We start from the raw sequence: 25,940 nt of genomic DNA, 5'->3' as shown, positions 1-25,940 counted from the left end.
TAAAGTGTTTGTAATAGCTGGTGATGCTTGATTGATTTCATATGAGCACTTCGAGTGCCAATGATATAGACTCATTTGGCTGAAGCCTCGACGAGTTCAATTAAGCGGATTACATTTTCGATAGTGTTGGGGGTTTTAATATTCAGTTCCAAATATCAATTTTGTGTGATTTTTGCTCTACGATAGATTATGATTAATCCTAATTTCGATATCGAAGTAAAATAAATGATTTTATTTTCTCAAGCAATTTGATGCTGTCATACTTATTATTTGTGACAATAACTTAATTTTCATTTTTTCCTCCACTTGAGTTGAATTGCAACTTTGCATATCTTCTTCTAGATGTAATTGTTCCAATCCAATAGGATTGAATTACAAGAAAAATTTTCCTTGTTGAAGGAGGCACATGACCCTCTCGAGGCAATAAGCAATACATACACATGTTCCGTTATGTATCTTAGTTGGTTCACATACAAGATTCGCCATATGCCACACGATCGATTCATGTACCGCATCCTCATACCCTAAAGGACTTGCAATGTTTTAGTAAAGTGGATCAATCAATGACCAAAGGAACCGAGCACTCACAAGGAAAGAGTATACTTACAGTGACTATACCATTAAACAAGACTAGGAATCTATCATGCTAGAAAGGCACACGATAGGATGTGAAATGATTTGCCCGGGCGGGTATCGATTGTCTTGTTTTATCGGGCAATCGGGGGTGTGACAATCAATAATACCAAGAGCATGTCCCCTTCAGCCAAACTCCATATCTTCACATGGGAACAACTAGGACCCCTGTTTGCTTTCCTCGTCATTACACGCGTCCAAGCGAGAGTACAAACGATTTCTTTAAGTCGATAGAAGACATCAAATAAAGTGAAACAGTGCAGAAAGATTCCAATGAGAGAATCGCCTTCGCGGGGCTCTCAAGTGGTGAGCTTCTAGGAAATCACTGCAACGACATACACGACACTGCCTAACTTGGGCACATTAACTTACTTGGACGTGCAATCAATAACCTGTCGGCGCTCGCTGGCCAAAAGACCTCAGTTAGCCTACAGGAAACTTGTACCCGCAAAGATCCGTAAATGAGGAACCACCAGTCGCGTGCGCGAATTAGCTTAAGGTACCTTCCTCCTTTAAGAGAGCCAAGGGCATGAAAAGCCGGACCTAACGAGTCCTGATAGATAGACGGGATCAATCCTTCCCCGCAGCATCACTAGCAGGGCTTAGCAAAGAGACATTTGAAAACAAACAAAGCGAGGGAAAGTTTATAAAGCATTTGGATGACGACGATCTCGGGAAAAGCTAATGGCAATTAAATTAGTATATCCAGCACTATTTTTTTAACGATCATGTACAATGATCAGATCACTTGACATTACCTATATACTATCATTGCCCTCACCATTGTCAAAAGTAGATTCCCCACAACCCAGCCCCTCACCCCCCTCCCTTTATGTACAATGATCAGATCACTTGACATTATCCAAAGATTCTTTAATGGTAGTTGCTAAAGGTAGAGAGTTAGTATCTGTGGTGAATTGAGCCTATTTCGTTAATAATAGAATAAGCCAAAATCATTCCAAAGAGTACTGAACAAAAATGGACCACGTCCTAAACTACTGGCCCTCTATATTATCCAGAAAAACATGATCCCTTCATTCATAAGGGCAGTCGGAAGCAGCTAAGCCCATCGAAATTTGCTTGGAGTTTTAGACAACCAGGGGTGTCCAGGACCCCCAAGATAACCCAAAACCAACTCCCCAGAACAGAAAATTTTGGATTACTTATAAAATCCGACATGCCACAGCCCATTGACATCCTTGACAGGACCAAATGTCGGCAGACTAAGCACAACCATGATACAAAACTAAGCTAATCAAATAAAGCAAGCTATGGTGTTCTCGGCAGAAGAAAAATCATTCTTTTCTTGGTGTACCTCAAACAAGAACATAAATTTGGGCTCCCCAGTCAATCCACAAAATCCTATCATTCAGCACATATCACTAGCTTTGCACCTCACAGTCCAGTAAAGCAAAATGAATTGGCAACTAGTTATTTTACTACTATTCGATCACTCCTCAAGCTATGTAGATCCTGCAAAACCCGTGGCTCCAGCTTAACCGAGGAAATTCATAATCACCAAGTGAAGCACCAAATTGCAGAGAACAAAATCTGCGAAAGCACGCTCAGGTGGTAAATCCTGCATATCATGCGATAAGCAACATCAATCAGTTTAGAACCAAATATTAAGCTATTGTCGTGTTTAGGTAGAGTAATGTCCCAAAGTTAGCAACAGTGAGGTGGGAATAATGAAAAACAAGTTGCACAGATGGAAGGTTACCTTGAACTCCTTGTTCTCCTTGTTCACTTGGATACGGAGACAAACTGTGGCCAATTAACCAAAGCAATTCAGATATGAATTATCCAAAAAGGTTACAATTGACATCATCAATATTTGTGAGCCTGTCCTACTCACCAGCCAGGACGGCCGTTCCAATACAAGAAAGGACCCCAGACAGGAACGAATTGAAAGGGAAAGAGCCAACCAGAGCCATATAAACAACCTGTTCAAGAGAAGACTTGCTATCAAAAATTTTCCAACAGAGGACTTTCGAGTTGTGCAAGTGAAAACTCTACATATTATGATTCTACCTCAAAAAAGTACTAAAAGTTGCAAGCCAGGCAGATTTTTTGAGTGTGAGACTGACATGGAACGAGTTTGTTCATACATGTAGAATATAACAAGCACCCGCCAAAATTTCTCAAGATTTAACTCACTCCACCAATTTTGTACTTAATCCAAACAATTGGCGAGACGGAATCAATAGAAAATGAAAAATGAAAAGACAAGTTAGCAAAGAGTTAGACCCATGTCCACACTTAGTATCAATGCCATAGCTGCAGGCAACAGAAATGCACGATGGTTCACATTTACATTGATGCTTGTCTGTAAAATTCCCTCCTCTTTATCAACAAAGCTGCCCCTGATTCTTCTCACTCAATGTCCTCAGCTAAAAATAAGGATGGAGGTTCCCTCTATTCCCTCCACGCTCTTCCTTGGTGTAAGAGGTTTCGAGTCTTCAATATCACAACCAAAATGGGGAAAACAAAAAGAAAGAAAAACCGGTACCCAGTCCCCAATGTACTTTCACAAATGAAATGAATTCTATTCCCGTTTCAAAAATTGCGAGTGCTTCGAACCCAATATCCATCCATTCCTCTCTTACTCCCAAAGATTATTTGCCTCGGAACACATACAGCTAGAACAGATAATTAACCGAAACCAAGTCTAATTGTCAAGTGCCCAGAGCACCCAGTTAAGCAAAGTATCAAGAAATTAAGCAAAAAATTGGCGAACTGAAATAAACTAGACAAAATCGAAATCAACCCATCCTCTCTCCTCGCTCGCTATCCCACAATTGGCAAAAACAAGCCCCGAACGCCATCTCAACCGAAAAAAGCCACAACAAGCGTGGGGTTCCTAGCGAAAGAAATCGGAACAGGGACGCAACCCTCCGACCGACCGACCGACCGACCACGGGATTTGACGAACCGGGTACCCGAAAACTCAAACGACGCGCATAGAAAATGTCTAGCTCGAGCGGGCGGATCGATCGCGGCGTACCTGAATCAGTGCTGTGAAGACGGCGAAGGCCACGTACAGATCGATGATCTGGAGGCGCAAAAGAGCAAACGCGGTCACGTCAGTCGATTTCCTCTTCAATTACACACACACACACACATAGAGAGAGAGAGAGAGAGAGAGAGAGACCTTGAGGTTCTTGGGAGTGGCGGCGTAAGCGGATCGGAGCGAGTGGAACAGAGCCTGAGCGTCGTCGCCGCTCGATCTCGCCATTCTTTCTTCCTGCTGCAACCCTGCGCTTCGCTTCTCGACCCTCGTCGTCGTCGTCGTCTTCGTCGTCTTCTTCCTCCTCGGCCTCGCTCCTCGGTGGAGCGCAATAACCTACTATCCAGTCTACACGGCGGGTTGACCCGATCGCGGGCCGCCGATGCGGGCCCACTTTCGGGCCCGTCTGGCCCAAGAACGGCCGGATGGACCGGGACGAATGATGAGAAGTCTATGGGCCCGAAGCTGATCCGCTTATGCCGGCCCATCGACAAAAGGCATCCGTGGTCCATCTCTCCGCGAGAACGACGTCGGACGACCGCATCTTGAATTGGAATCGGGCCTATCCATGACGCGGCTTTGTCCTCGTATGTTAACGAGCGCATAGCGAATGCAACGCGATGACGATTGAGAATATTTTAAGAAATCGATAATTACATGAACGGTCTCCAAGTTTTAACTTAATATATAATATGATTCATGAAATTTTAATTTATTTATTGTGCTCCTTGGGTCTTAGCCTAATATGGATGCGTTTGGTGCGGGCTTTACAAATGAGCCGTTAATCTAAAGCACATTGAAGAAATGCATATTGTATTTTGTAAAAAATCCTTTGTAAAGCTACTTTGTCCTAAATAGTGTTTGAAGGGCTTTTGAGTCTAATTTTTCCTTTTTTAATTAAAAAATTCAAAACCCTCCAGCAAAAGGTAACGACCACCGATAAGCTAGATTTGGCATTGCCAACCGTCACCCTAGTTCATGTGACGCTTGAGATTCCTTGACCCCGGGCAACGGCACATGGGGTCACGCAACCCAAGCTACTATCTTGCGACCTCGCCAGCCTAATCTAGCTTCGCCGGTTGCCTTAGCTCAAAGAAGCTTAACTATAACGAGGGACAAAATCAGAAAATGAAAGAATTGGTGAGTACAGCCTTAGAAGAAAAAAATTAGCTTTAATATTTGGTCAAATGTTAAAAGTCCAACTAGCCTTCCCAAAGCTGATATTATACCAAAAGCCTCTCGAAAAAGTTGAATCAAATGCATTGTATGTAATATGATCCTTAAATTTTTAATTTGTTCAATATGGCTCATAAATTTTTAATAAAATTTTAATGTACTCCCATAATTATTGTATCTTTGGATCCAATCTAATCCCTGAATTATTTACTTTAGGGACTAAATTAAACGTTTATCAAAGTTTGAATGACTGCTTTAAATAAATAAAAAGTTCAAGAATCGTATTTTATAATGATTTAAAATTCAAAGATTACGTTAAAAGAACGACATTACACATATCATTAAAATTTAATGACCATTTGTATCATTTTTACTTTCAGAAATACAATATACAAATTCGTAAGACATATAATTTTAAAGAATTACCATATTGACATTATCCCGCCAATTCCGTACATAGATTTATGAGTCCTTTAACAAACAAAATCAAGCAAATTGTCATTTAGGAATATGACCCTCCCTCAATCAGAAACCGGGCAACCATCTGCGTTAGGCAAAAGTTCCAGTGTCCGCTCGAACGTCATACGTATTTTAAATAGACACCATGAGGGCATGACATTTTATTTAATTTAAACCGATTTTGCGACCTTGTGCCACCACTTGAAGGAGCACAATTCTAAACACCATGCCACTAATAATCTTACAAAAATGATCAGACATTATTTGATGACATGCCACCATCGACCTCACATTTACAAGTTGCCAACAATTGACGAGGAGAGTCATTTACATCAACACAAGGGGAAAGCTAAAAGCATTCACAACATCCCCTATCCCCAAATCCTATTCTCATCAGTCCAAAAAGCTAATGACCATCTGAGACTATTCACACCACTAAGCATCTCCTAAACCAATAACTAAATCTAAAAATAATTTGAGTCTTTGACATCGAATTAGCCACAAAGAGTGAGGAGGAGAACACGCGAGATCTACAAAGCCCTCCTTTGAAAACAGAGTTCACTTTCCGCGATCCCTGTCATCTGCAAGTTATACTCCTACGCACTGACATTTGATCTGCACAAGGAGGCCAAGACCTGTGAGTTTTTTTCCTTATGCACAGGAAGAGCTCTAAACAACAAGGGAGTTTCACCAACAGTTAAAATTCATGATAACCGCATGAAAAGTAGTTTGAAAGCTACATGTCCCATTATGGATAAGCAACTAAACTACTCGCATAAATGAAGGACACACAGACGGCTCAGGCGGTGAGGTAATTGAAACTACAGCAAACAATTTCCACCACGTTTTGAGAAACAGCAGTCAGATCAGTTCTGCAAGAGAAGAAGCTACTCCAGGCCCAAAGATAGACTTGAGATAGTATTTCACGGGCTGCCAAAGGGAACAAGCATTCTTGAGCAACATATTAAGACAAAAACACACGCAACCTATTTCATGGCTGGAGACATCCTGCAGAGGAAACCCAACAACTAAATCCAAAACCTTTGTTGCCAGCACATCTTATCAATCAACTCTCCATCTGCATTAACAACCAAGCCAACTGCAGAAGGGCATACAAGGATGGATCCAAGAGGAGCCCCGTAGGGGCCATTAAAAAGCCTTCTACTCATCCTTAGGTTTGTGTAACTGGTGGTTCAACTATGCAAAGCATTGAGATCGTGCCCCACCCCCCAGCCCACTTCAATTATAAGCTCTATATCTGCCATAGTCCACTTTTTATTCGGTAAGCTCTCTCTCTCTCTCCCCCCCTACCAAATCCTTCCAAGACTATTATCAACACAATTTTAGAAAATAAATCTAAAATTTCACATAGTTATTTAATTGCTATATTAAAAATCAAATGAAGCATCATAATCATTACTAAAATGTACAGTTTGTTTATAAACTTCTCTTTGTTGTCATATAATTAGAATGATCATCCAATTAAAAACCAAAGTAACAAGAAAAAAAAATTAAATACATAAAGAATGAGATAAAATGTGAAGATTTGATATAATTCAGATAGATTAATGCAGGCTTTGTAAATCTGAAAAATATTTCAAGTTTGGATAAATGAAAGTTTTAGGAACTTTTTGATTATCTCCAAAGAAATTCAAATTAAAAATTTAAATTAAATTTTATCGATGATTGGAAAATAAAAGTTCATCTCAACAACTTGTATGGGCTTTCATGAAATTCTTCAGGAAAATTTGAGGTCGAAATCCTCCTTTGAGCTTGCATTATATATCAATTATAGATTCATCCCTTTAGTGTTATTCCTAATAAGTGGAATGGCTATCAAATAAAAGTACCATGAATGATTTTTAATTCGACGATTTATCATGGCCAAATTAAGTATTTGAATACAAATACAATAATTAAAAAAAAAAAAGGCATAATTTCCACTTTTAATTTTCTTTAAGTATTTTATGTACATCTTCAAAAATATATAATCTATTTTTCCTGTGTATTCAACCCCCCCCCCAAAAAAAAGGAATTTTTTTTTTTTTTTTCAATTCTGGATCCATCCCTGAGTGCATATGACATGAACAATAATTAAGCTACATCAGCATGCCAGGACTATTCTCAGCTTCTCATTACTGATTATTCCAATTGCCACGGTTTAGGGAAATTAGGCAATATTTCATCAAACCATGAGGAGATCCTTTAATATATTAAGTCCCTTTAGAAACAAAAATTCCTCTTAATTAAAATCCAGAATAAGATAATTAATGTGAATCAGCCCACAGAAAATAGTATTTTGTCCAATCAGTCAAAACCAAAATTTAGAGCACATCAAAGCAATATCAAGTTACAAGGCACTTTATTGATGCATACCTCAAGGAATTTGAAGGGACAAAATCCCACCAAGCTGCTGCTAACATCTAAAGACTAATACTTGAGTGACAGCATGCCACATTCTCAGCCAGCTACCTTTATCACACCAACCTCATCAAGTTTTGAACTCTTATGCTGCAAATATCAGCAAAAGGATGGCTCATTCAAAAGTGCAAAGGAAGAACTATCTATATCAATAATGGGTTCTGTCTCAATGTTAGCTTTCCAAAATCAGCCTTGCATTAAAGAATGAAACAAAGTGTAACATATCTACATTAACTTCCCCAATCAGTCACTTCCTTGGATATACTACTCAATTTCTTCCCCTCACTCAATCACTTAACTGCGCACAAGCTTAGCATGTGCCAGAACACTAGTAATACATCAAAGAAAGGATGACAAGATTGAGCAACCATCCTGAAGCCAAAGTAAAATGTGTAGAGCATTTGTAATTACCTTACTTTTCTTATGCTTCTGGATGTCATTAAGATTTTCATCTTCGTCGTGCTTCCTTTTCTGTCACGATGCAATGATAGGTCAGATGCAATTAAGTACAAATGGTAGCATCTATTCTATAATGATCGTAAATCAGTATAATGCACCATTCCAAGTCTTATAAATCGTCTCTTGGGTCGCCCAAAAGTTTATTAAGAAAAAAAGTTCTAACATAGAATCGAGTATTTTTTAGTAGATACCTAAGTTCACTCTCCAGGATCCAAAAACACAAGGTAAGAAAAGAGAGAATCCAAGACTTCAGTTGAATGCCAATTCAAATACTATTTTAAACTCATGCGAGGCCAGGGTATGCAGTATTTAGCTGTCAACCCTTTATGTCTTTCGAGTAAGTCAGATCTCTCACCTTTTCACTCTGCTTTTTTGAAGGATCAACTCCAGAATCATGCTGTCCACTCCCATCCTTCTTCTTTTCTTTATCTTTACTTCGATCTCTATGACGGTGTTTGTGCTTCTTATGTTCTCTATCCTTCTCCTTGTCTCTGTCTTTCCGCTTCTTATGCTTTCTATCTTTGTCTTTTGATTCACCTTTTGATTTTCCTGCAATTGTTGGTATGCCTTTTTCCTCCTAAAAAAGGAACAAAGGTGAATCAGCATTCCAGACACATGTTAAACAACAGTGCTTTAGGCACCATTAGGTTCAAGGAACTAAGGTTACACAATCGGAGAAAAATTTGTTTTATGGAATTGAAGAAAAAGAGGTTTGCACATCACAATACATACTGGAGGAAGTTCGACAGGTGCAGTTTCCTTCAGTTGAAAAGCATCACTGAGAACTTCAAGGTCAAAAGGCCGTATGTGCACATTGGATCCTTGAGAATAAGATGCATTCTGAATAAGTTGGTCCAGTTGCATCCCCTCTCCTTTTCTAATTGTCGTATCACCCACAACATGGTGAAGGTAGGAGGTATCAGATATTGACAAAGGTAGTGTCCGCTTGCAGAAATAATCATAGTGGGGCAACAACTTGAAGTGACTGATAAGATCTACGGCACCGGTGAGTTCCCTAAGCCCTGAAGGTCAAACGATTTAATATGCTATTGCTAAATAACCAAAAAAGAGAAGGCAAAAAGAAGATAGTATCAACATGCAAACAAGCCAAAATAAGGAGACCATGAGAGAAAGATGACAGAGAAGAACAAATAATGCAACCCTAGATTTAGATCATAGAAAATAAGACTTGCCCACGAAATCAAGAAAAGCGACATCAAACAAACATTTCAGAATTCTGATGATAAGCCAACGAATGTGTTGAATTCTTCATGGCCCCTCCCACCACATTTAGAACGAAGTGCAGATAATTCAGTATTCCTATGATGGGCTACTCAACTTTCCTCTATTGGAGACAAGTAACTTTGAAAGGTCAAAGGCAACAAAAGAAAAAGGTAGACCATCGCAGACTTCCAATCAGTAAGGCTTGTTCCATATGGAGTGATCCGTGGTTCCTCAGGAGCCAGTTCCTCCCTCAACTCAATAGCTATATGAATTTAATTGTTTGTGCCACATTTGTGGATATATGATAATCTATGACCATTCACATTTTCTCCACACCATCATGAGCACTTGAGACTTTTTGGGAAAAAAAAAATAATAAGCGAACTGCTTGTTTTCAGATTTTTGCTGTGCAGTGACTACATAGAGAAGGATGAACGAAAGTGCTACCAAGGAGAGGGAAAAAAAAAGAGATGAGTAATAATTTATTACCACTTCCAAACTTCTTGGCTTCAGGATCCATGATTAATCTGAACAGAGTGGTGAAGCATTAATAGCACATTTTGGGGAATGAATGACAAAATATAAGGATTGCAAGCATCTAAAAATGAGATTGACAAAACTAAACAAATATTAAGCTAGGAAAAAAAAGATCAAGCAGAATAATCCAACCCAAGAAGTCCCATTTTTCTCTCTTTACTTCTCAGGAAAATCAGGAAACCTACCCAGAGTACAGATAGGACGAAAACAGAACTACCAGTAAGATGAACTTATTGAATAAGAAACTAAACAGATTAGAAATTACATAGAAAAGATAAATTTTCATCTGGTTAGATTTCTCGATAAAGTCTACTCCACCAAATCTTGGAAATAGTATCAATTTTTTAGCAACATCAGCACATTTGACCTTGTGGGCTGCATCAATGACTTACTCCCTGAAATATCTTTAGCTAACTAACGATAGTTTGCTTCCCTTAGGACAAATTTTCGCACAATTATCTGAAGCCTCATCTGTATGAAATTATAAAGTTATTTAATACCAGTGCAATATCTAATAGTATGATTGCTTTCCTAAGTACATCTAAGAGATTTTTGAAGCGTTTGAGGACTATCATGACAAGATATAAACCATTTCGGCCATTAAAAAGTAAGAACCCTGGTGGCAACGCCAGATGCGGAGCTAACAAAATGATTATGTCAAACTAAGAAATTTCTGAAGATGTCAACTCTAAAAGCTAGTCATTACAAAGAGAAGTCAAAGAAACTACAAATGCAAACAAAGCTTCTCGTATGACCTATATTAAAGTTTATTTACATGGCAATCCTTCAGTTTTCCACAAGTGACATCCACAACGGCTCTCACCTCCATCCATGGACTGTGGTCTTATAACATGGTCACACATTTAACTATCATCAGTTCCAGTTAAGCCCAAGCACGGTCCTTTCATTAGGCTTTATTGGCACCAGCACAACAATAGGTCTTATTCTTAAAATTTACCAGTACAGGTAATTGAGACAGGGGTTGCTGATAGTCGTTAGTGGCCATACTCAATCGACATAGGTCCAATAAAGGTCCCACACCTCCAAGGACTACTAATATTCTACATGTTAGTCTCGTGCTTGGATGCATAAATTCACTCAGAAGGAACCGCTTCAAGCAAAATCTACAGAGAACTCCCCGCTCAAAATTATCACTTGATCTAACAGAGACCAAGAACTTATCACGACATAAAAAGCTTCCCACATAGCCAACGTTCAACTTTATATTCACACACCAGGAAAAGAAAAAAAGGAAAAGAGAGAGAGAGAACAACAAGGAGGCAAGAGCCACCATCTAGCGCATCACAAACGAGAAGCAACTCTCCCATCACTCACCCAGCAAGAAACTCCAAGTAAATCACAAAGGTACGCCAAGAAGACGCGCGCAGCAAGACCCAATTCAAGAAAGAGCGCCAGCAATCTCGGGCCGGCGAGAAAATCGAACCTTTGGCATGGATCCCGGACGCCCCGAGCTCGCACTCCGTCCCACACGCTCTTCCAACACCTCAGCAAGCGGTCCCCCAATTCCCGAACCCCGCTGGACGGCTTCGACGAGCTCCCACAATCTGCACCCGCGCGCAATCGAATCACACAAGCGCCCCGCCGAATGCCAGCTTCGGAAAACTCTCGACCACCAGCTGAACGACACAGGGACAGAAGAAGAAGAAGAAGGAGAAGAAGGAGAAGAAGGAGAACTGACCGGGCCTGCTCGGAGCTTCGACGACGCGGGACGAATTCGGAGGAATCCGGCGAGCGCGAGGACGAATCGGAGCGGATGCTCGCCGGGAGCGGAATCGAAAGCGATGGGCGGAATCTCCCGCTCGAAAACTTTTCTTGTTTTTCCGGATTTAGGGTTTCGCCCGGGGGGTCGCTTTTCGGGAAAGGGGGGGTTGGTTCTCCCCAACGAGCGAGTGGTTATTTCTGTTGTTGGGCGCCCCTCTCGCGATCGATGGGAGTTTCGTTATGCGGACTTGCGTCGCCGGCCGAAATGACGAAAACGCCCTCCGCGCCGCGCCTAAGCGATTGTCCTTTTGCTGTCCTTTTAGGTCATGTTGCTCGCGTTGTCTTCCCACTTTTTGTCAATGATTTTGACTCCAACGTGAGGAAAGTCCGATGCATAGAGTCGTCGAAGCTTCTAGACTGCGGTCGATGACGTCGGATTGGGCGATTTTGGATGTGGTGATCATGCCGGTGAAAATCGGTTCCGCAAACCCGGAATTTAACTCGTTAGCTTTTGAAATCGGGAACAGCCTCTATTGACTTTGACTTTGGAATCGATCGGGCTCTTTCTTTTCTTTTTTAAGTCTTTTTTTATGTTTATTGTTTTTATAATATGTTTATGCCAAACGTGAATAAAAGAGCTTACGTAAGGTGAGAGGCAAAGAGCTTCAAGACCAATTCCATTTCAAATTCTACCATTTTAGGCTTTTTTTGGATAAAACCAGTCATTTTGAGGTAGAAAAACTGAGTACCGCACCAAAATTGGCTAGTTAAATCAGGGTTGTAGTTTTTGAAATTTGATAATTGAACCAGCCCCATTATGAATCGACTAGATAAGGTCGGTTTGCTAGTTTCCAGGTTGAAGCAGTTCAATTGTTTGTCCTTAGATTGTAGAGGCTACAAAAATTTATATGTATGAAAAAATATATTTAAGCTCCATTTATTTTATGAAAAAAAAATTTCAAATTTTTTTTCAATTTTTTTTTTCAATTTCTAGTGTTTGATTCACTTAGGAAAATGAGTCAACAAAAAAACTATACTTAAATTCAATAAAATGATTTTCTTTTTAAAAAATCAAAAATCATTTTCCAAATATATGTCTAAGCTCTATTGCTTTGACCTAAAAACAATGCATTTGGATATAGATATCTTAACATTGGTTCTCAACATCTAGGACTAGGTCTTCAATGCCTAGGCGTTAGTCCATCGAAGCTAGTCCCATGACGTCAATGCTCACATGGAGGAATATAGTGTCCATTAGGAGTGTGCAATCGGACTAGCCCACCCGGAAAACAGGGTCGGGAACCCGTTCCCGTTGAAACCAGTCCGGGAACCAGTTCCCAAAATTTGGAACCAATTTAAATCGATATGGGAATAGGCTCCGAATAATTACCTACCCAAAAATAGGTTCTGGTGGTTTTGGGCTGGTTCTCAGGCCCGGTTTTGGAATCGGTTCCTTGACCGGTTTTGTAAGTAAAGGTCAAAAATCCTTTTATTTCCCCCGGTTTTTATTTTTACTCTTGCAATCACACGACGTTCTTCCTCTTGACTCTCTAAAAAACGCACGGCACCCTTCCTTTGTCGTTCATCTTCCTCACTTGCTTCCCTCCCTCATCGACTCCCTCTCACACCGTCCGATGGACGAATGGTGTTCGTCGCTGCATTCACATAAATTGGCTCGCCTAATTTCTCTTTTGTAGGAGGAGTTATGCTTGCATAGATGAGTAGCTTCATGTAATAGTTGTGGGAATAAAACTAATATTAGACCTATGTTTGTTACTAATTTTTTGCCTTATGATTTTATTAATTATAATTAGCATCGTAGATCCTTAATTTTCGTATAGTAAAAAATTTCATATATTTATTTATTACAAGTGCTTAATGTTTCAATACAAATTATGAAGATTGCGTTATTTTCTCACGTATTAATATAAAATTCGAAATCGTATAAGATATTGGGAAATTGCAAAACAGGTTCTAGTAGAAATAGGGTTGACCTTAGAACTGAACCGAAAAAATAAGGTGGGTTGGGTACAAGGTCCAATACAAACAAGATCGGGTATATGGTATAGAAAATGGGAATTGGTTATAACAGAGTTTAATACAGGGTCAAAGTCTAGACCCTACCCACCCTAGATCCGTTCACCCCTAGTGTCCATGCCCTTTACGTCCATGCTCGGGCTCTTGATGTTCAAGCTCTAGTCCTTGGCACTCGGGCTCATGTTTAAAAGCTTGTGCATGGATCCTTAGCACTTGGGCTTGGGTCCCTACTACCTAAGCTAAGAGCTAGGCTTGTGACCCCAAAGCCTATGCTTGACTTCATTGATGCTAAGCCAGGACCTTGGTCTTAGCACTTGGGTTCATTGAGGCCAAACTCGTTATCGTAATGCTCATACCCTTATCCTTCAAGGCCAAACCCGAGACCTAGGTGCTTGTGCCTTAATCCTTAGCATTCGAGATAGGGTCCATCAATACCAAACCCAAGACTTTAATGCTCTAATCCAGTTTTGCCAATGCCCAAGTTACTATCGCATTGAATAGTGTGTGTTTATTTTGGAAAATCAAATTATATTTTCTATACTAAACAATAGAAAATATTTTTAGTTTATTTTTGGGTTTAAGCTAATTATTAGAAAAATATATTATTTCATTTTCCTAAAAGACATAAAAAATATTTTTTTGTCTTTTTTTTTTTGGTTAATTATCATAAACAATATAAATGATTATTTTAAAAAATGTTTTCTAAATCAATTATTTTTGATAAAAAGTAAACAAACATATTTATTTTAGTTTTTCTAAATCGTTTATTTTTTTACGAGATCATTGAGATGCCCCTCATGCGAAGAATCGAGCCGGCCGGGAACTGCTAAACTCGGTCTGACGGGCCGGCCCGAGCCCATCTTCAGGAGGCCCCGCACGTGTCGCACTGTTAACAGCGAAAGTAGACGTCCCCGAGACTTCCAGTCCACGACACGCGAAGGCTAAAAAGGCAGACATTTCACTCCCTTTTCAGGCCACGCGTCGTTCCGCTACTGGTCTCTCCCAGCTCGGGGTTTTGTCCGTCACCGTCGATCGCAAACGAATTGACATCTCTGCCCTTCCCTATTCCAGCCTCTCTCCGTATCGCCCCCACTATATCATATCCTTCCCCGTGCATCATGCGAATCTGTCGTAACCCGATTCTCTCTCTCTCTCTCTCTCCATCGATGGCTTCTTCTTCGTCTCTCCTCCGCCTGACGGTTCTCGCCGTGGCGATCGCGGCGGCGGCGGCGGTCGCCGGAGGGGCGGACGACGGGGGCAACCAGAGAGAGTTCGATTACTTCAAGCTGACGGTGCAGTGGCCGGGCACCTTCTGCCGGCGGACTCGCCATTGCTGCTCCTCCAACGCCTGTTGCCGCGGGTAATTTTCGCAGCTGCCATCCGCTTCGTTGACTCTGGATGCTTGGCCTCTGCAATCGCTGGCTCGCGTCGCGTGCTCCGTGCGTTTGATGTTCGATCGCTGCAATCTTGCTTTTGATTGGGGTTTCGTTTGCGCGGTCTGCGACTCGTATTCTCCGCGTGTTTGATTGTTATGCTGGCGTGGTGATCGAATTTGAAATTGCGGGTAAATTTCAGCTATGGCTTCGTGTTGGCAGCCTACGAGCTCATTACGATCCGATTGTACCAATGCGTTAGATGCCGAAGCCTGGAAAAAAATCACATGCACAAAATGGGAATCTTGGGATCAATTTATCGTGCAGTGCATTATACGTGTTTCTAGTGATGCGCCACTGGTGCTGCTAATGACTATCGTGTAGTATTTAGCGCATTTGTTCTGTAGGGTTCTAAGTTAATAATCGAGAAAACAGTATTATAAGTTCACTAAGATGTCGTTGCTCTATGGTATGGTCTGTCATCTGGTATAGCGTGGTTGGACTCGATTAGCTCATGGCCAAGTATTTGTTGATGTCAAGAATATAGAAAGGGTACAAGTCAAATTATTTGTTTAGTGTCGGGGTTGATTTTATGCAGCAAATAACTTTGAGAAATTAGAGGTGATTTTAAACATGCTGATTGTTGCATCCAATTTATTTATTTCCTTATTTTCTTTAGTACCATCTGTCATATAGTTCCTAAAACCTCACTTCTTCTATTCTCTTGTTACAGCTCAAATGCTCCAGCTGAATTCACTATACGTGAGTATGACCAATGATGTCAAAAATGCAATTTGCTTATGTTGGCTGGATGACACAGAGGACTCTTTCCTCTCTCTGAACTCAACTGTGTTTATAATTTTTGTTGTGAGTCTGTAATGTCACTTCCTCGTACACGGTATTGGTTGGCATGAAGTTTACAAAGAGAGACTAAATTTTTCTTGGTACCCGAACGGCAGATGGACTATGGCCTGATTACAATGATGGAACTTGGCCTGCCTGTTGCAGTCGATCTGGTTTCGATGAAAAAGAGGTGCATTTTCTTTACGTTGGTTAGTCATTTTTAAGCCGCATGAATAATTTATGCATGTGGTGCTACATTCTTGCATTGACTCTGAAAGGTATTCTGGAGAGAGCTCTTGTTGGGTGACTTGGAAAAAGATATGTTTTCTGGTGTGAAAATTGAGATGGTTGAAGTTGGTGATGGAACATACTAAACACAATGAATATCTGCTTGATTATTTTCTTCAAAGGAATGTTGTGAGGTGCCTACAGATTTGTTATGATGACTAACATATCTGATACTTCAATATCTAACCAAACTGTGTTAATAGTTTTCTGAAAATGCAATGTTGCTTCATTATTTCTATCTGTCCACTGGGGGTTTTTCAAGCTGTCTGAAAAACACGAGCAGCTCTCTTGACGTTTTCCCCCTGCGATTTTTGAATTTGCAGATCTCAACATTGGTTGATACACTTGAAAAATACTGGCCATCTTTAAGTTGTGGCTCCCCTTCAACTTGTCATGGCGGAAAAGGATCATTCTGGGCTCATGAGGTTGCTGCTAATTATTTACTTTTCTTTTCTTTTGTTTCCTTGACCGCTATGTCGCACTGACAATTTTCTGCTGTTGCTGATGTCTATTGGCAGTGGGGTAAGTGTCTTCTCCTTACAATGGATCTTTGAGTACAGTTAATAAATATTCGCATTTTTCCTTGGAATTTATACCATTGCAAGTGCATAATAGCATGGAGTAGCTATGGCATTAATCTTATTTGGGTAAAGGTTAGAGATGAGTAACTATTGTTAAGCTGATTTCTTTCCAAACTCTAAAGAACTCTCAAGTCCGCTATGGTCCTCATGTTGGTCAAAAGAAAAGAAAAAATGATGAAGTTTTTCTTGTTTGCATGCATAAAATAAATTATTGTCCAAGCAAAATAAAAAAGATTTTATTGGAGGAAAGAGTATTCTCTCTTTTCGAACGGCACTTCTTGACCAAATTGCTTAGTGATGTGTTCTCTGTTGTTTTAACCACCTAAAATACTGTGGAACCTGTGTCTGCCTAGTGAATGTTAGGTTGTTTGTTACGTGGATATGTAAATCAGAGCGATGCATGTAAGATCTCTCACAAGATCACTATTTACGACATTAGTAAAAAAAAAAAAAAAGAAAGAAAAAAGAAAGAGAGACATCCGAAGAAATTGAAGATGCTGCTGGTTTTGGGATAATTGGATGTTTGAGAAACTGTGTTGTTTTGCTATTTTGATCTTTAATGCTCGGATCCTAGGTTGAGCAGGTCCAAAGCATGCATTCGGTTTACAATAACTACCTTTCTTAATGGCAGATTTACCTAGCTCTTATTCATATGTTTGTGTTTCCATGACAGAGAAGCATGGAACTTGCTCCTCTCCTGTAGTGCGAGATGAATACAACTACTTTTTAACAGCTCTGAATGTCTACTTCAAATATAATGTGACTGTAAGTTATGGAAGTCTGAATCTGTGCATCTACTATAAGCCTTAACTTTTTTAGTCTGTTGTTTTGTGTAGAGGATCTTGACTTGAGCGTGGTAGTGGAATGAAGTTAATTTGCATGGGATGTTGAGGTGTTAGTGAGATGCAACTAAGATGGCTTCTTGACATGTCTTATGCAAGTGGAGGAAATCTACAATGTCGAAGAGGCTCTTTTGTGGCAGTTAATATATTCAGAATATTAAATAGCGCCTTCATATTTCAGCATAAGTTTTTATAATATTTGACAGTAGTTCCACTTCCTTCACATGGTGATAGTGCCAGAGGTCCTGAGTTCAAATCCTTTTAGGTCGCCTTATTGGTCTCCCTATATATATGTTGCCCCAATTTAGCAAAATCTAGCCTAAATGCGAGGGGCATTAGAATATTTAAAATGCGTATCGTGCTGTCATTTAACCGTTTAAATTTTTGGAATAGTAGGGGTTTTTCTACGTTCTTTGCACTGTGAAATAAGAGAGAGACTTTTGGTGATGTATTTAGTATAGATAGGTGTGTGGCAGAGGCTGAAAAGGAGCCACGAAAACTGTGAGAATTGAGAAGGACTCGCGTGGCTTTCAAGTTCTTGGCCTTTCACAAAATAATAAACCCTGTTCCTTTTTATACTAGATTCGCAGCCGAGATCCTTGCTAAGTATTCGACCGACGGAGAGCTTCTCAGCCTTGTAGATTTCGGTTCCATTTAGCACCCACTTGTCAAATAGCCTTCTACTTTGCCATGCAAGCACAATTAGCACATATATGTATATGTTCCCTGATTCACACATGCACACACTAAACGCATCACCACAGCATGCGCTAGTCATCCTAGTTGCCTTTGAAACTAGCAGGGATCCTTTCCGCGAAAGTATCAGTGACTTTGTAGTCAATTAAATCTGGGGCATTGGCTTCTTATTAACATGGTTTCTGTTTTACTGTGATGCCAGGGAGTACTAAATGATGCTGGATATGTGCCTTCTAACACTGAGAAATATCCTCTTGGGGGCATTGTTTCTGCAATTCAGAATGCTTTCCATGTGACCCCAGAAATAGCTTGCTCCAATGGAGCTTTGCAGGAGGTCCGCTTATGCTTCTATAAGGACTTTCAGGTTAGTCCTTTGACTACACTTGAAATTTGCCGTATCTTTCTAGGAGGATCTTCATACACTAAAACACAAGTTCCTTTCTATGAGAAACTTCTGCGTCATTAGAAGTCATATTGTTTTAGTAGCAGCAGTGGTATGTGTTTTATCGTCTTGCTTGATAGAGATGGCTCTTTTGTAATCACATTATCTTTTTGTTCCGCCTGTTGATACCTTGCTAGAAATACCATCTAGTCTTCTTCACTCCATTTATTAAACAATTGAGCCTACAGGTTGTGCTGGGTAACCCATGTCAGGTTCTTTAGGATATTCATTAGCTGTTTTTTTATTGTAGTCATTGCTAAATTGCTTCTTTACAATATGTTGGTATTCCTTTTATAACTTATTTTGCCAATTCTTTAAGTCTAATTATTTCTTGATCAAGCATTACCTGAATTTCCACTCTAATTACAGCCTCGAGAGTGTAAGGTTGAATCTATCCTCCTCCAAGATATGAGTTTATTAAAAAGCTCATGTCCCAAGTACATCAGCTTGCCAGCATATGTGTCGCCTGGTAAGTTTTCACCATATCCTCGTGATTGATTGAAGTTGCATCTGCTGCTGTCAAACATGACTTGTCACTAATATTTTGCAAATGTACCAATAGCTGGATGCGCAGGAAAACCCTTTTCTGTTTTCATTATATCAGTGACTTGGTGAGGTATGCAATTTGGTCTTGACGATCAGATTGTCATCTTGCCTGGCTAAGAGTATTCCCTCCATAGTTAATCAACATGTATGGTTAAGAAACATTAGATGACCATCCAGGTCTGCAAGCATGCGCTCTAAGTTTATGCATCTGAGAGCGAGGACATTCCCCGATTCAGCTATGTTTGTAACCTTCTGCTAAATCCATTATGGTTCTTCCACTTTTGTAGGGCAAGCAAAGTCTGAATGGATAGCGTCGACGGTTCCCCAAATCGAAGCTCTATAGGCTCTTGACTGGCAGAGGCTGACTGACATCGAAGCTCTATAGGCTCTCGACTGGCAGAGGCTGCCCATCAGTCAGTTGGCGTTCGGCCATGATTGGGATGGTGTATGTCGTGATGTATATGTACAGTCTGATGATTCTTGTTGTATTCTTAATTATGAAGAACAGATTACTGCAAATTTCTATTTATTTCGTGGAAAACTCACGTTTCAGAAAGTATTTTCATCATTTACAAAAAGTAATTACTTGAATTGCTTATAAATATGAATGAACGAAAATATTTTTATCATTCACGAAAATATTTAAATATAAATTATAGCTGATAATAAAAATATTTTTCATCAATTAATTATTTGAAATGGTATAAATCATAATTTTTGAAAAATCGTGTATTTTCTAGGAAACAAACGAACCGTTATTGAGTAGGCCCATCTTCAGGAGGCCCCGCATATGTCGGACTGTTAACAGCGGAAGTGGACGTCTCCGAGACTTCCAGTCCACGACCGGTGAGGGCTAAAAAGCAGACATTTCACTCACTTTTCAGGCCACGTGTCGCTTCGCCACTGGTGCCTCCCAGCTCGGGGTTCTGTCCGTTACCGTCGATCGCAGACGAATTGACATCTCCGCCCTTCCCAATTCCGGCTGCTGTCTGTATCACCCCTATAATCCTACATCCCCGCCGCGCGCATTATGCGAATCTTTCGCGCCCGATTCTCTTTCTCTCTCTCTCTCCATCGATGGCTTCTTCCTCGTCTCTCCTCCGCCTGACGCTTCTCGCCGCGGCGATCGCCGTGGCGGCGGCGGTCGTCGCCGGAGGGGCCGACGACGGGGGCAACCAGAGAGAGTTCGACTACTTCCAGCTGGCGATGCAATGGCCTGGCACCTACTGCCGCCGGACTCGCCATTGCTGCTCCTCCAACGCCTGTTGCCGCGGGTAATTCTCGCAGTCGTCATTTGTTTCGTTGAGATTCCAGACGCTCCGCCTCGGCTGATCGCTGACTCGCGTCCTCGTGCTCCGTGCGTTGGACGTTCGATCGCTTTATCCGCGTGTTTGATTGTTATGCTGGCGTGGTGATCGAAACTGAAACTGCGGGTGAATTTTAGCTATGGCTTCATGTTGACAGCCTACGAGCTCATGGCGAAACTATTGTGTCAGTGCGGTAATTGCCGAACGAGTCGCGTCAAACCTGCCGGAAATACCTCACCATAGCTCTATGTCTAGCTCATAGAAGCCTGAAAAAGTCACACGTGCGAAATGGAACTCTTCTGATTAATTTATCGTGCAGTGCATTAGGTGTGTTTCTAGTGACGCGCCGCTAGTGCTGCTACTGAGGATTGTGTAGTATTTAGCGCATTTGTGCTCTAGGGTGGCAAGTCAATAATCGAGAAAACAGTGTTATAAGTTCACTAAGATGTGATTGCTCTATGGTATCGCGTGTCATCTGGTATAGTGCGGTTGGACTTGATTAGCTCATGGCCAAGTATCTGTTGACGTCAAGAATATATAAAGGGAACAAGTTGGATTGTTTGTTTAGTGTTGGGGTTGATATTGTGTGGCAAATAACATTGAGAAATTAGGGTTGATTTTAAACATGCTGATCATTGCATCCAATTTATTTATCTCCTTATTTTCTTTAGTACCACCTGTCATATGGTTCCGGGATATGTGTAATATCCTTCATAAAGTGGTGTGAATTTTCACTGGCTCATGCATATTAGGCTGGAAAAACTCACCTCTTCTATTCTCTTGTTACAGCTCAAATGCTCCAGCTGAATTCACTATACGTGAGTATGACCAATTATGTCAAAAATGCAATATTGCTTATGTTGCCTGGATGACACAGAGGACTTTTTCCTCTCTCTGAACTCAACTGTGTTTATAATTTTGTTGTGAGTCTGTAACATGACTTCCTCATACATGGTATTGGTTGGCATGAAGTTTGCACAGAGAGACTAAATTTTTCTTGGCACCTGAATGGCAGATGGACTATGGCCCGATTACAATGATGGAACTTGGCCTGCCTGTTGCAGTCGATCTCGTTTCAATGAAAAAGAGGTGCTTTTCTTTTCTGTTGGTTAGTCATTTTTAAGCTGCATGAAAAACTCATGCATGTGTTGCCACATTCTTGCATTGACTTTGAAAAGTGTCCCAGGAGAGAGCTCTTGCTGGGTAACTCGTGAAAAGATATGTTTTCTGGTGTGAAAATTGAGACGGTTGAAGTTGGTGATGAAATTCACTTAACACAATGAATATCTGCTTGAATATTTTCTTCAAAGGAATCCTGTGAGGTGCCTACAGATTTGTTATGATGACTAACGTCTCTGATACTTCAATATCTAACCAAACTGTGTTAATAGTTTTCTGAAAATGCAATGTTGCTTCACTATTTCTATTTGTCTAATGGGGGTTTTTTAAGCTTTGTCTGAAAAACATGGGCAGCTCTCTTGACATTCCCCCCTGCGATTTTTGAATTTGCAGATCTCTACATTGGTTGATGCACTTGAAAAATACTGGCCATCTTTAAGTTGTGGTTCATCTTCAACTTGTCATGGCAGAAAAGGATCATTCTGGGCTCATGAGGTTGCTGCTAATTATTTACTTTTCTTTTCTTTTGTTTCCTTGACCGCTATGTCGCACTGACAATTTTCTGCTGTTGCTGATGTCTATTGGCAGTGGGGTAAGTGTCTTCTCCTTACAATGGATCTTTGAGTACAGTTAATAAATATTTGCATTTTTCCTTGGAATTTATACCATTGCAAGTGCATGATAGCATGGAGTAGCTATGGCATTTGTCTTATTTGGGTAAAGGTTAGAGATGAGTAACTATTGTTAAGCTGATTTCTTTCCAAACTCTAAAGAACTCTCAAGTCTGGTATGGTCCTCAGGTATCTGGTCAAAAGAAATGAAAAAAATGATGAAATTCCCCTATTTGCATGCTTAAAAGAAATCATTGTTGAAGCCAAAATAAAAAAAGATTCTCTGTTTTTGACTGGTACTTCTAGACCAAAGAGACATCCAACAAAATAGAAGATGCTGCTGGTTAATTTTTTGGCCAATCAAATGTTTGAGAAACTGTGTCGTTTTGCCATTTTGATCTTTAATGCTCGGATGCTAGGTTGAGCAGGTCCAAAGCATGCATTCGGTTTACAATAGCTGCCTTTCTTAAAGGCAGATTTACTGGCTCTTATTCATATGTTTGTGTTTCCATGACAGAGAAGCATGGAACTTGCTCCTTTCCTGTATTGCGAGATGAGTACAGCTACTTTTTAACAGCTCTGAATGTCTACTTCAAATACAATGTGACTGTAAGTTACAGAAGTCTGAATCTGCGTGTCTACTATAAAGCCTTAATTTTTTTGAGTCTGTTGCCTCATGTAGAGGATCTTGACTTGAGCGTGGTAGTGGAAGCCCATAAAATAGTAATGGGCAAAATAGAGACATGATGAAGTTAATTTGCATGAGATGTTGAGGTGTAAGTGAGATGCAACAAGATAGCTTCTTGACACCTCTTGTGCTAGGTGGAGGAAATCTACAATTTAGAAAAGGCTCTTTCTGTGGCTGTTAATATATTCAGAATATTAAATAGTGCTTTCATATATCAGCATGAGCTTTTACAATACTTGACACTAGTTCTGCTTCCTACGCATGGTGATAGAGCCGAAAGTCCCGAGTTTAAATCCTTTTAGGCCGCCTTATTTGTCTCCCTATATATGTTGCTGCAATTTAGCAAAATAAGAGAGAGACTTTTGGTGATATATTCAGTGTAGATAGTTGTGTGGTAGAAGCTGAAAAGAAACCAAGGAAACTGTGAGAATTGAGACTTTCATGGCTTTCAACTTCTTGGCCTTTCACAAAATACTAAACCCCGTTCCTGTCTATAATAGATTCGCTGCCAAGATCCTTGCTAAATATTCGACCAACAGAGAGCTTCCTGGCCTTGTAGATTTCGGTTCCATTTATCAGCCACTTGTCAAATAGCCTTCTACTTTGCCATGCAATCACAACTTAGCTTATTTATGTACATGTGCTCTGATTCACATGTGCACACACCAAACACATCACCACAGCATGCATTAGCCATCCCAGTTGCTTTCAAAGCTAGCAGGGATCCCTTCCACGAAAGTAGGGGCACTGGCTTCAAATTAACATGGTTTCTGTTCTGCTGTGATGCCAGAAAGTACTAAATGATGCTGGATATCTGCCTTCTAACACTGAAAAATATCCTCTTGGGGGCATCGTTTCTGCAATTCAGAATGCTTTCCATGTGACCCCAGAAATAGCTTGCTCCAATGGAGCTTTGGAGGAGATTTACTTATGCTTCTATAAGGATTTTAAGGTTACTCCTTTCACTCCACTTGAAATTTGCTGCATTTTTCTAGGAGGATCTTCATACGCTAAATTACAGAATTTCCTTTCTTTGAGAAACATCCGCTTAGTTAGAAGTCATATTATTTAAGTAGCAGCTGTAGGATGTGTTTTATCGACTTGCTTGATAGAGATGGCTCTTTTGTAATCACATTATCTTTTTGTTCCGTGTGTTGATACTTTGTTAGAAATACCATCTTGTCTTCTTCACTCCAAAAATGAAACGCCTATAAGTTGAGCTGGGTAATTCATCTCAGTTCTTTAGGATCTTCATTAGCTGTATTTTTATTATAGTCATTGCTACATTGCTTCTTAACAATGTGTTGGTATTCCTTTAATTCCTTAATATGCCAATTCTTTAAGTCTAATTATTTCTTAACCCAAGCATTGCCTGAATTTCCACTGTAATTACAGCCTCGAGAGTGTGCGGTTGGATCCATCCTTCTACCAGATATGAGTTTATTAAAAAGCTCATGTCCCAAGTACGTCAGCTTGCCAGCATACGTTTCACCTGGTAAATTTCACTATATCCTCGTGATTCATTGAAGTTGCATCTGCTGCTGTCAAACATGACTTGTCACTAAAATATGGCAAATGTGCCAATAGCTAGATGCGCAGGAAAACCCTTTTCTGTTTTCATTATATTAGTGACTTGGTGAGGTATGCAACTTGGTCTTGACGATCAGATTGTCATCTTGCCTGGCTAAGAGTATTCCCTCCATAGCTTGTCAACATGTATGGTTAAGAAAACACTAGATGACCATCCAGGTTTACAAGTATATGCCTCTTAAGTTTATGCATCTGAGACTGAGGACATTCCTCGATTCTGTACTGTTTGTAACCTTCTGCTAAATCCATTATGGTTCTTCCACTTTTGTAGGGCAAGCAAAGACTGAATGGATAGCGTCGTCGGTTCCCCAAATCGAAGTCCTATAGGCTCTTGACTGGCAGAGGCTGCCATTAGTCAGTTGGCATTTGGCCATGATTGGGATGGTGTGTGTTGTCATGTATATGTACAATATGATGATTCATGTTGTATTCTTAATCATGAAGAGCGAACTACTACGATGCGTGCATAGTTGCTCGGAACTTCCCACTTCAAGGGTCGGGATATTGCAGATGCACTTTCTAAGAAACTACTGCTTGTTGAAATTATAAACCTGCATGCTGGTGAGCTTTGTCCCTTCCTATCCGATCCTTGAGCCGATGCATGCGACATCTGCGTTGGGTAAAGACTGTGTTGGCCATTACCTTTCCCAGGCCACAATGATGATCTCCACATGGGAATCGTTGCCCAGATATCATTGAGATGCGTTTTCAGTTCATTGGCTGGTTGTAATATAATCAATTATCAATCACTATTTATCAAGGACGAAGCAGTTTTTACTGGGAAGTAAAGGAGTAGGTAATAGTTGTGAGGTTCTGTCCGACACTTCCACCTTCTCTAGCAATTCCAAAAGTATAAAATCTGTTGGGAATGTCGGATTCTCAAAAACCGGATTCGACACTAAATCGAACCCCTAAAACGAATGACGAATGCGGAAGATGAAGCCCGGGAAATTCACATGTATCACCGATCCTAAAGCACACCACGGAATCAAGTGTACCTTGTTAGCCACAGATTAAACACCAACGCTGATAAGAGGAAGAGAAAAACGATCCAGTTCGATTCGATGACGTCGATTGGCCTTGGAGGGAAGATGGCGTCGCCTTAAGCTTTTGGTTTTCTTTTGGAGGGAGAGAGGAGAGACGAACGTACGTTGAAAATGCCAAAATGTGTCTTTGTCTCTCACTTTCCTCCCTTATATACGTTCTCTCAAAAATAGAAACGTACCCCTTCATTGTATCCCTCCATCCATGGGCCATAATCCTGTGGGTCGAGCTTTTAGGCCCATCATGGGCGGACGGGCCAACTTAGGCTCATCACCTAAAAACCATCATCTCCCAC

General features: G+C 40.5%; 4 protein-coding genes across 7 annotated transcripts; 2 read left to right on the top strand and 2 right to left on the bottom strand.

The window, feature by feature from the left end:
• Nucleotides 1–1,769: 1,769 nt before the first annotated feature.
• On the bottom strand, nucleotides 1,770–3,967 carry LOC104456463 (dolichyl-diphosphooligosaccharide--protein glycosyltransferase subunit DAD1). The gene is made up of 5 exons (XM_010071267.3): nucleotides 3,785–3,967; nucleotides 3,638–3,685; nucleotides 2,489–2,576; nucleotides 2,354–2,397; nucleotides 1,770–2,212 (listed from the first exon to the last, which is right to left on the bottom strand). Exons 1-5 carry the CDS (start codon nucleotides 3,866–3,868, stop codon nucleotides 2,129–2,131), a joined length of 348 nt encoding a protein of 115 aa, XP_010069569.1. The 5' UTR covers nucleotides 3,869–3,967; the 3' UTR covers nucleotides 1,770–2,128.
• Nucleotides 3,968–5,421: 1,454 nt separating this feature from the next.
• On the bottom strand, nucleotides 5,422–11,871 carry LOC104456462 (mediator of RNA polymerase II transcription subunit 19a). 3 transcript variants are annotated; one of them, XM_010071264.3, is made up of 8 exons: nucleotides 11,616–11,871; nucleotides 11,252–11,481; nucleotides 9,869–9,906; nucleotides 8,888–9,177; nucleotides 8,511–8,732; nucleotides 8,108–8,167; nucleotides 7,652–7,786; nucleotides 5,422–5,890 (listed from the first exon to the last, which is right to left on the bottom strand). In XM_010071264.3, the coding sequence occupies exons 3-7, from the start codon at nucleotides 9,897–9,899 to the stop codon at nucleotides 7,736–7,738; spliced, it is 654 nt and encodes a 217-aa protein (XP_010069566.1). In that variant the 5' UTR covers nucleotides 9,900–9,906; nucleotides 11,252–11,481; nucleotides 11,616–11,871; the 3' UTR covers nucleotides 5,422–5,890; nucleotides 7,652–7,735. The 3 variants fall into 3 exon arrangements, with proteins under 3 accessions (XP_010069566.1, XP_010069565.1, XP_010069568.1); XM_010071263.3 differs by having other exon boundaries at nucleotides 11,361–11,481; XM_010071266.3 differs by lacking the exon at nucleotides 5,422–5,890 and having other exon boundaries at nucleotides 8,113–8,167; nucleotides 11,361–11,481.
• A 2,918-nt stretch (nucleotides 11,872–14,789) lies between these two features.
• On the top strand, nucleotides 14,790–19,845 carry LOC120285934 (ribonuclease 2-like). Of its 2 annotated transcripts, XM_039300642.1 has the most exons (10): nucleotides 14,790–15,035; nucleotides 15,782–15,810; nucleotides 16,008–16,081; nucleotides 16,503–16,604; nucleotides 16,698–16,701; nucleotides 17,434–17,525; nucleotides 18,501–18,662; nucleotides 19,110–19,209; nucleotides 19,574–19,649; nucleotides 19,686–19,845. In XM_039300642.1, the coding sequence occupies exons 1-9, from the start codon at nucleotides 14,794–14,796 to the stop codon at nucleotides 19,627–19,629; spliced, it is 861 nt and encodes a 286-aa protein (XP_039156576.1). In that variant the 5' UTR covers nucleotides 14,790–14,793; the 3' UTR covers nucleotides 19,630–19,649; nucleotides 19,686–19,845. The 2 variants fall into 2 exon arrangements, with proteins under 2 accessions (XP_039156576.1, XP_039156575.1); XM_039300641.1 differs by having other exon boundaries at nucleotides 19,574–19,842.
• A 383-nt stretch (nucleotides 19,846–20,228) lies between these two features.
• On the top strand, nucleotides 20,229–25,166 carry LOC104456460 (ribonuclease 2). The gene is made up of 9 exons (XM_039300644.1): nucleotides 20,229–20,560; nucleotides 21,383–21,411; nucleotides 21,609–21,682; nucleotides 22,106–22,207; nucleotides 22,301–22,304; nucleotides 22,841–22,932; nucleotides 23,802–23,963; nucleotides 24,407–24,506; nucleotides 24,873–25,166. The coding sequence occupies exons 1-9, from the start codon at nucleotides 20,364–20,366 to the stop codon at nucleotides 24,926–24,928; spliced, it is 816 nt and encodes a 271-aa protein (XP_039156578.1). The 5' UTR covers nucleotides 20,229–20,363; the 3' UTR covers nucleotides 24,929–25,166.
• The last annotated feature ends 774 nt before the right edge of the window (nucleotides 25,167–25,940 follow it).

The sequence above is a fragment of the Eucalyptus grandis genome, chromosome 8 (assembly GCF_016545825.1).
Source record: "Eucalyptus grandis isolate ANBG69807.140 chromosome 8, ASM1654582v1, whole genome shotgun sequence".
NCBI classification, from domain to species: domain Eukaryota; kingdom Viridiplantae; phylum Streptophyta; class Magnoliopsida; order Myrtales; family Myrtaceae; genus Eucalyptus; species Eucalyptus grandis.
Note: the sequence above shows the minus strand (reverse complement) of the source record. Positions and strands in the feature narration are given on the sequence as shown.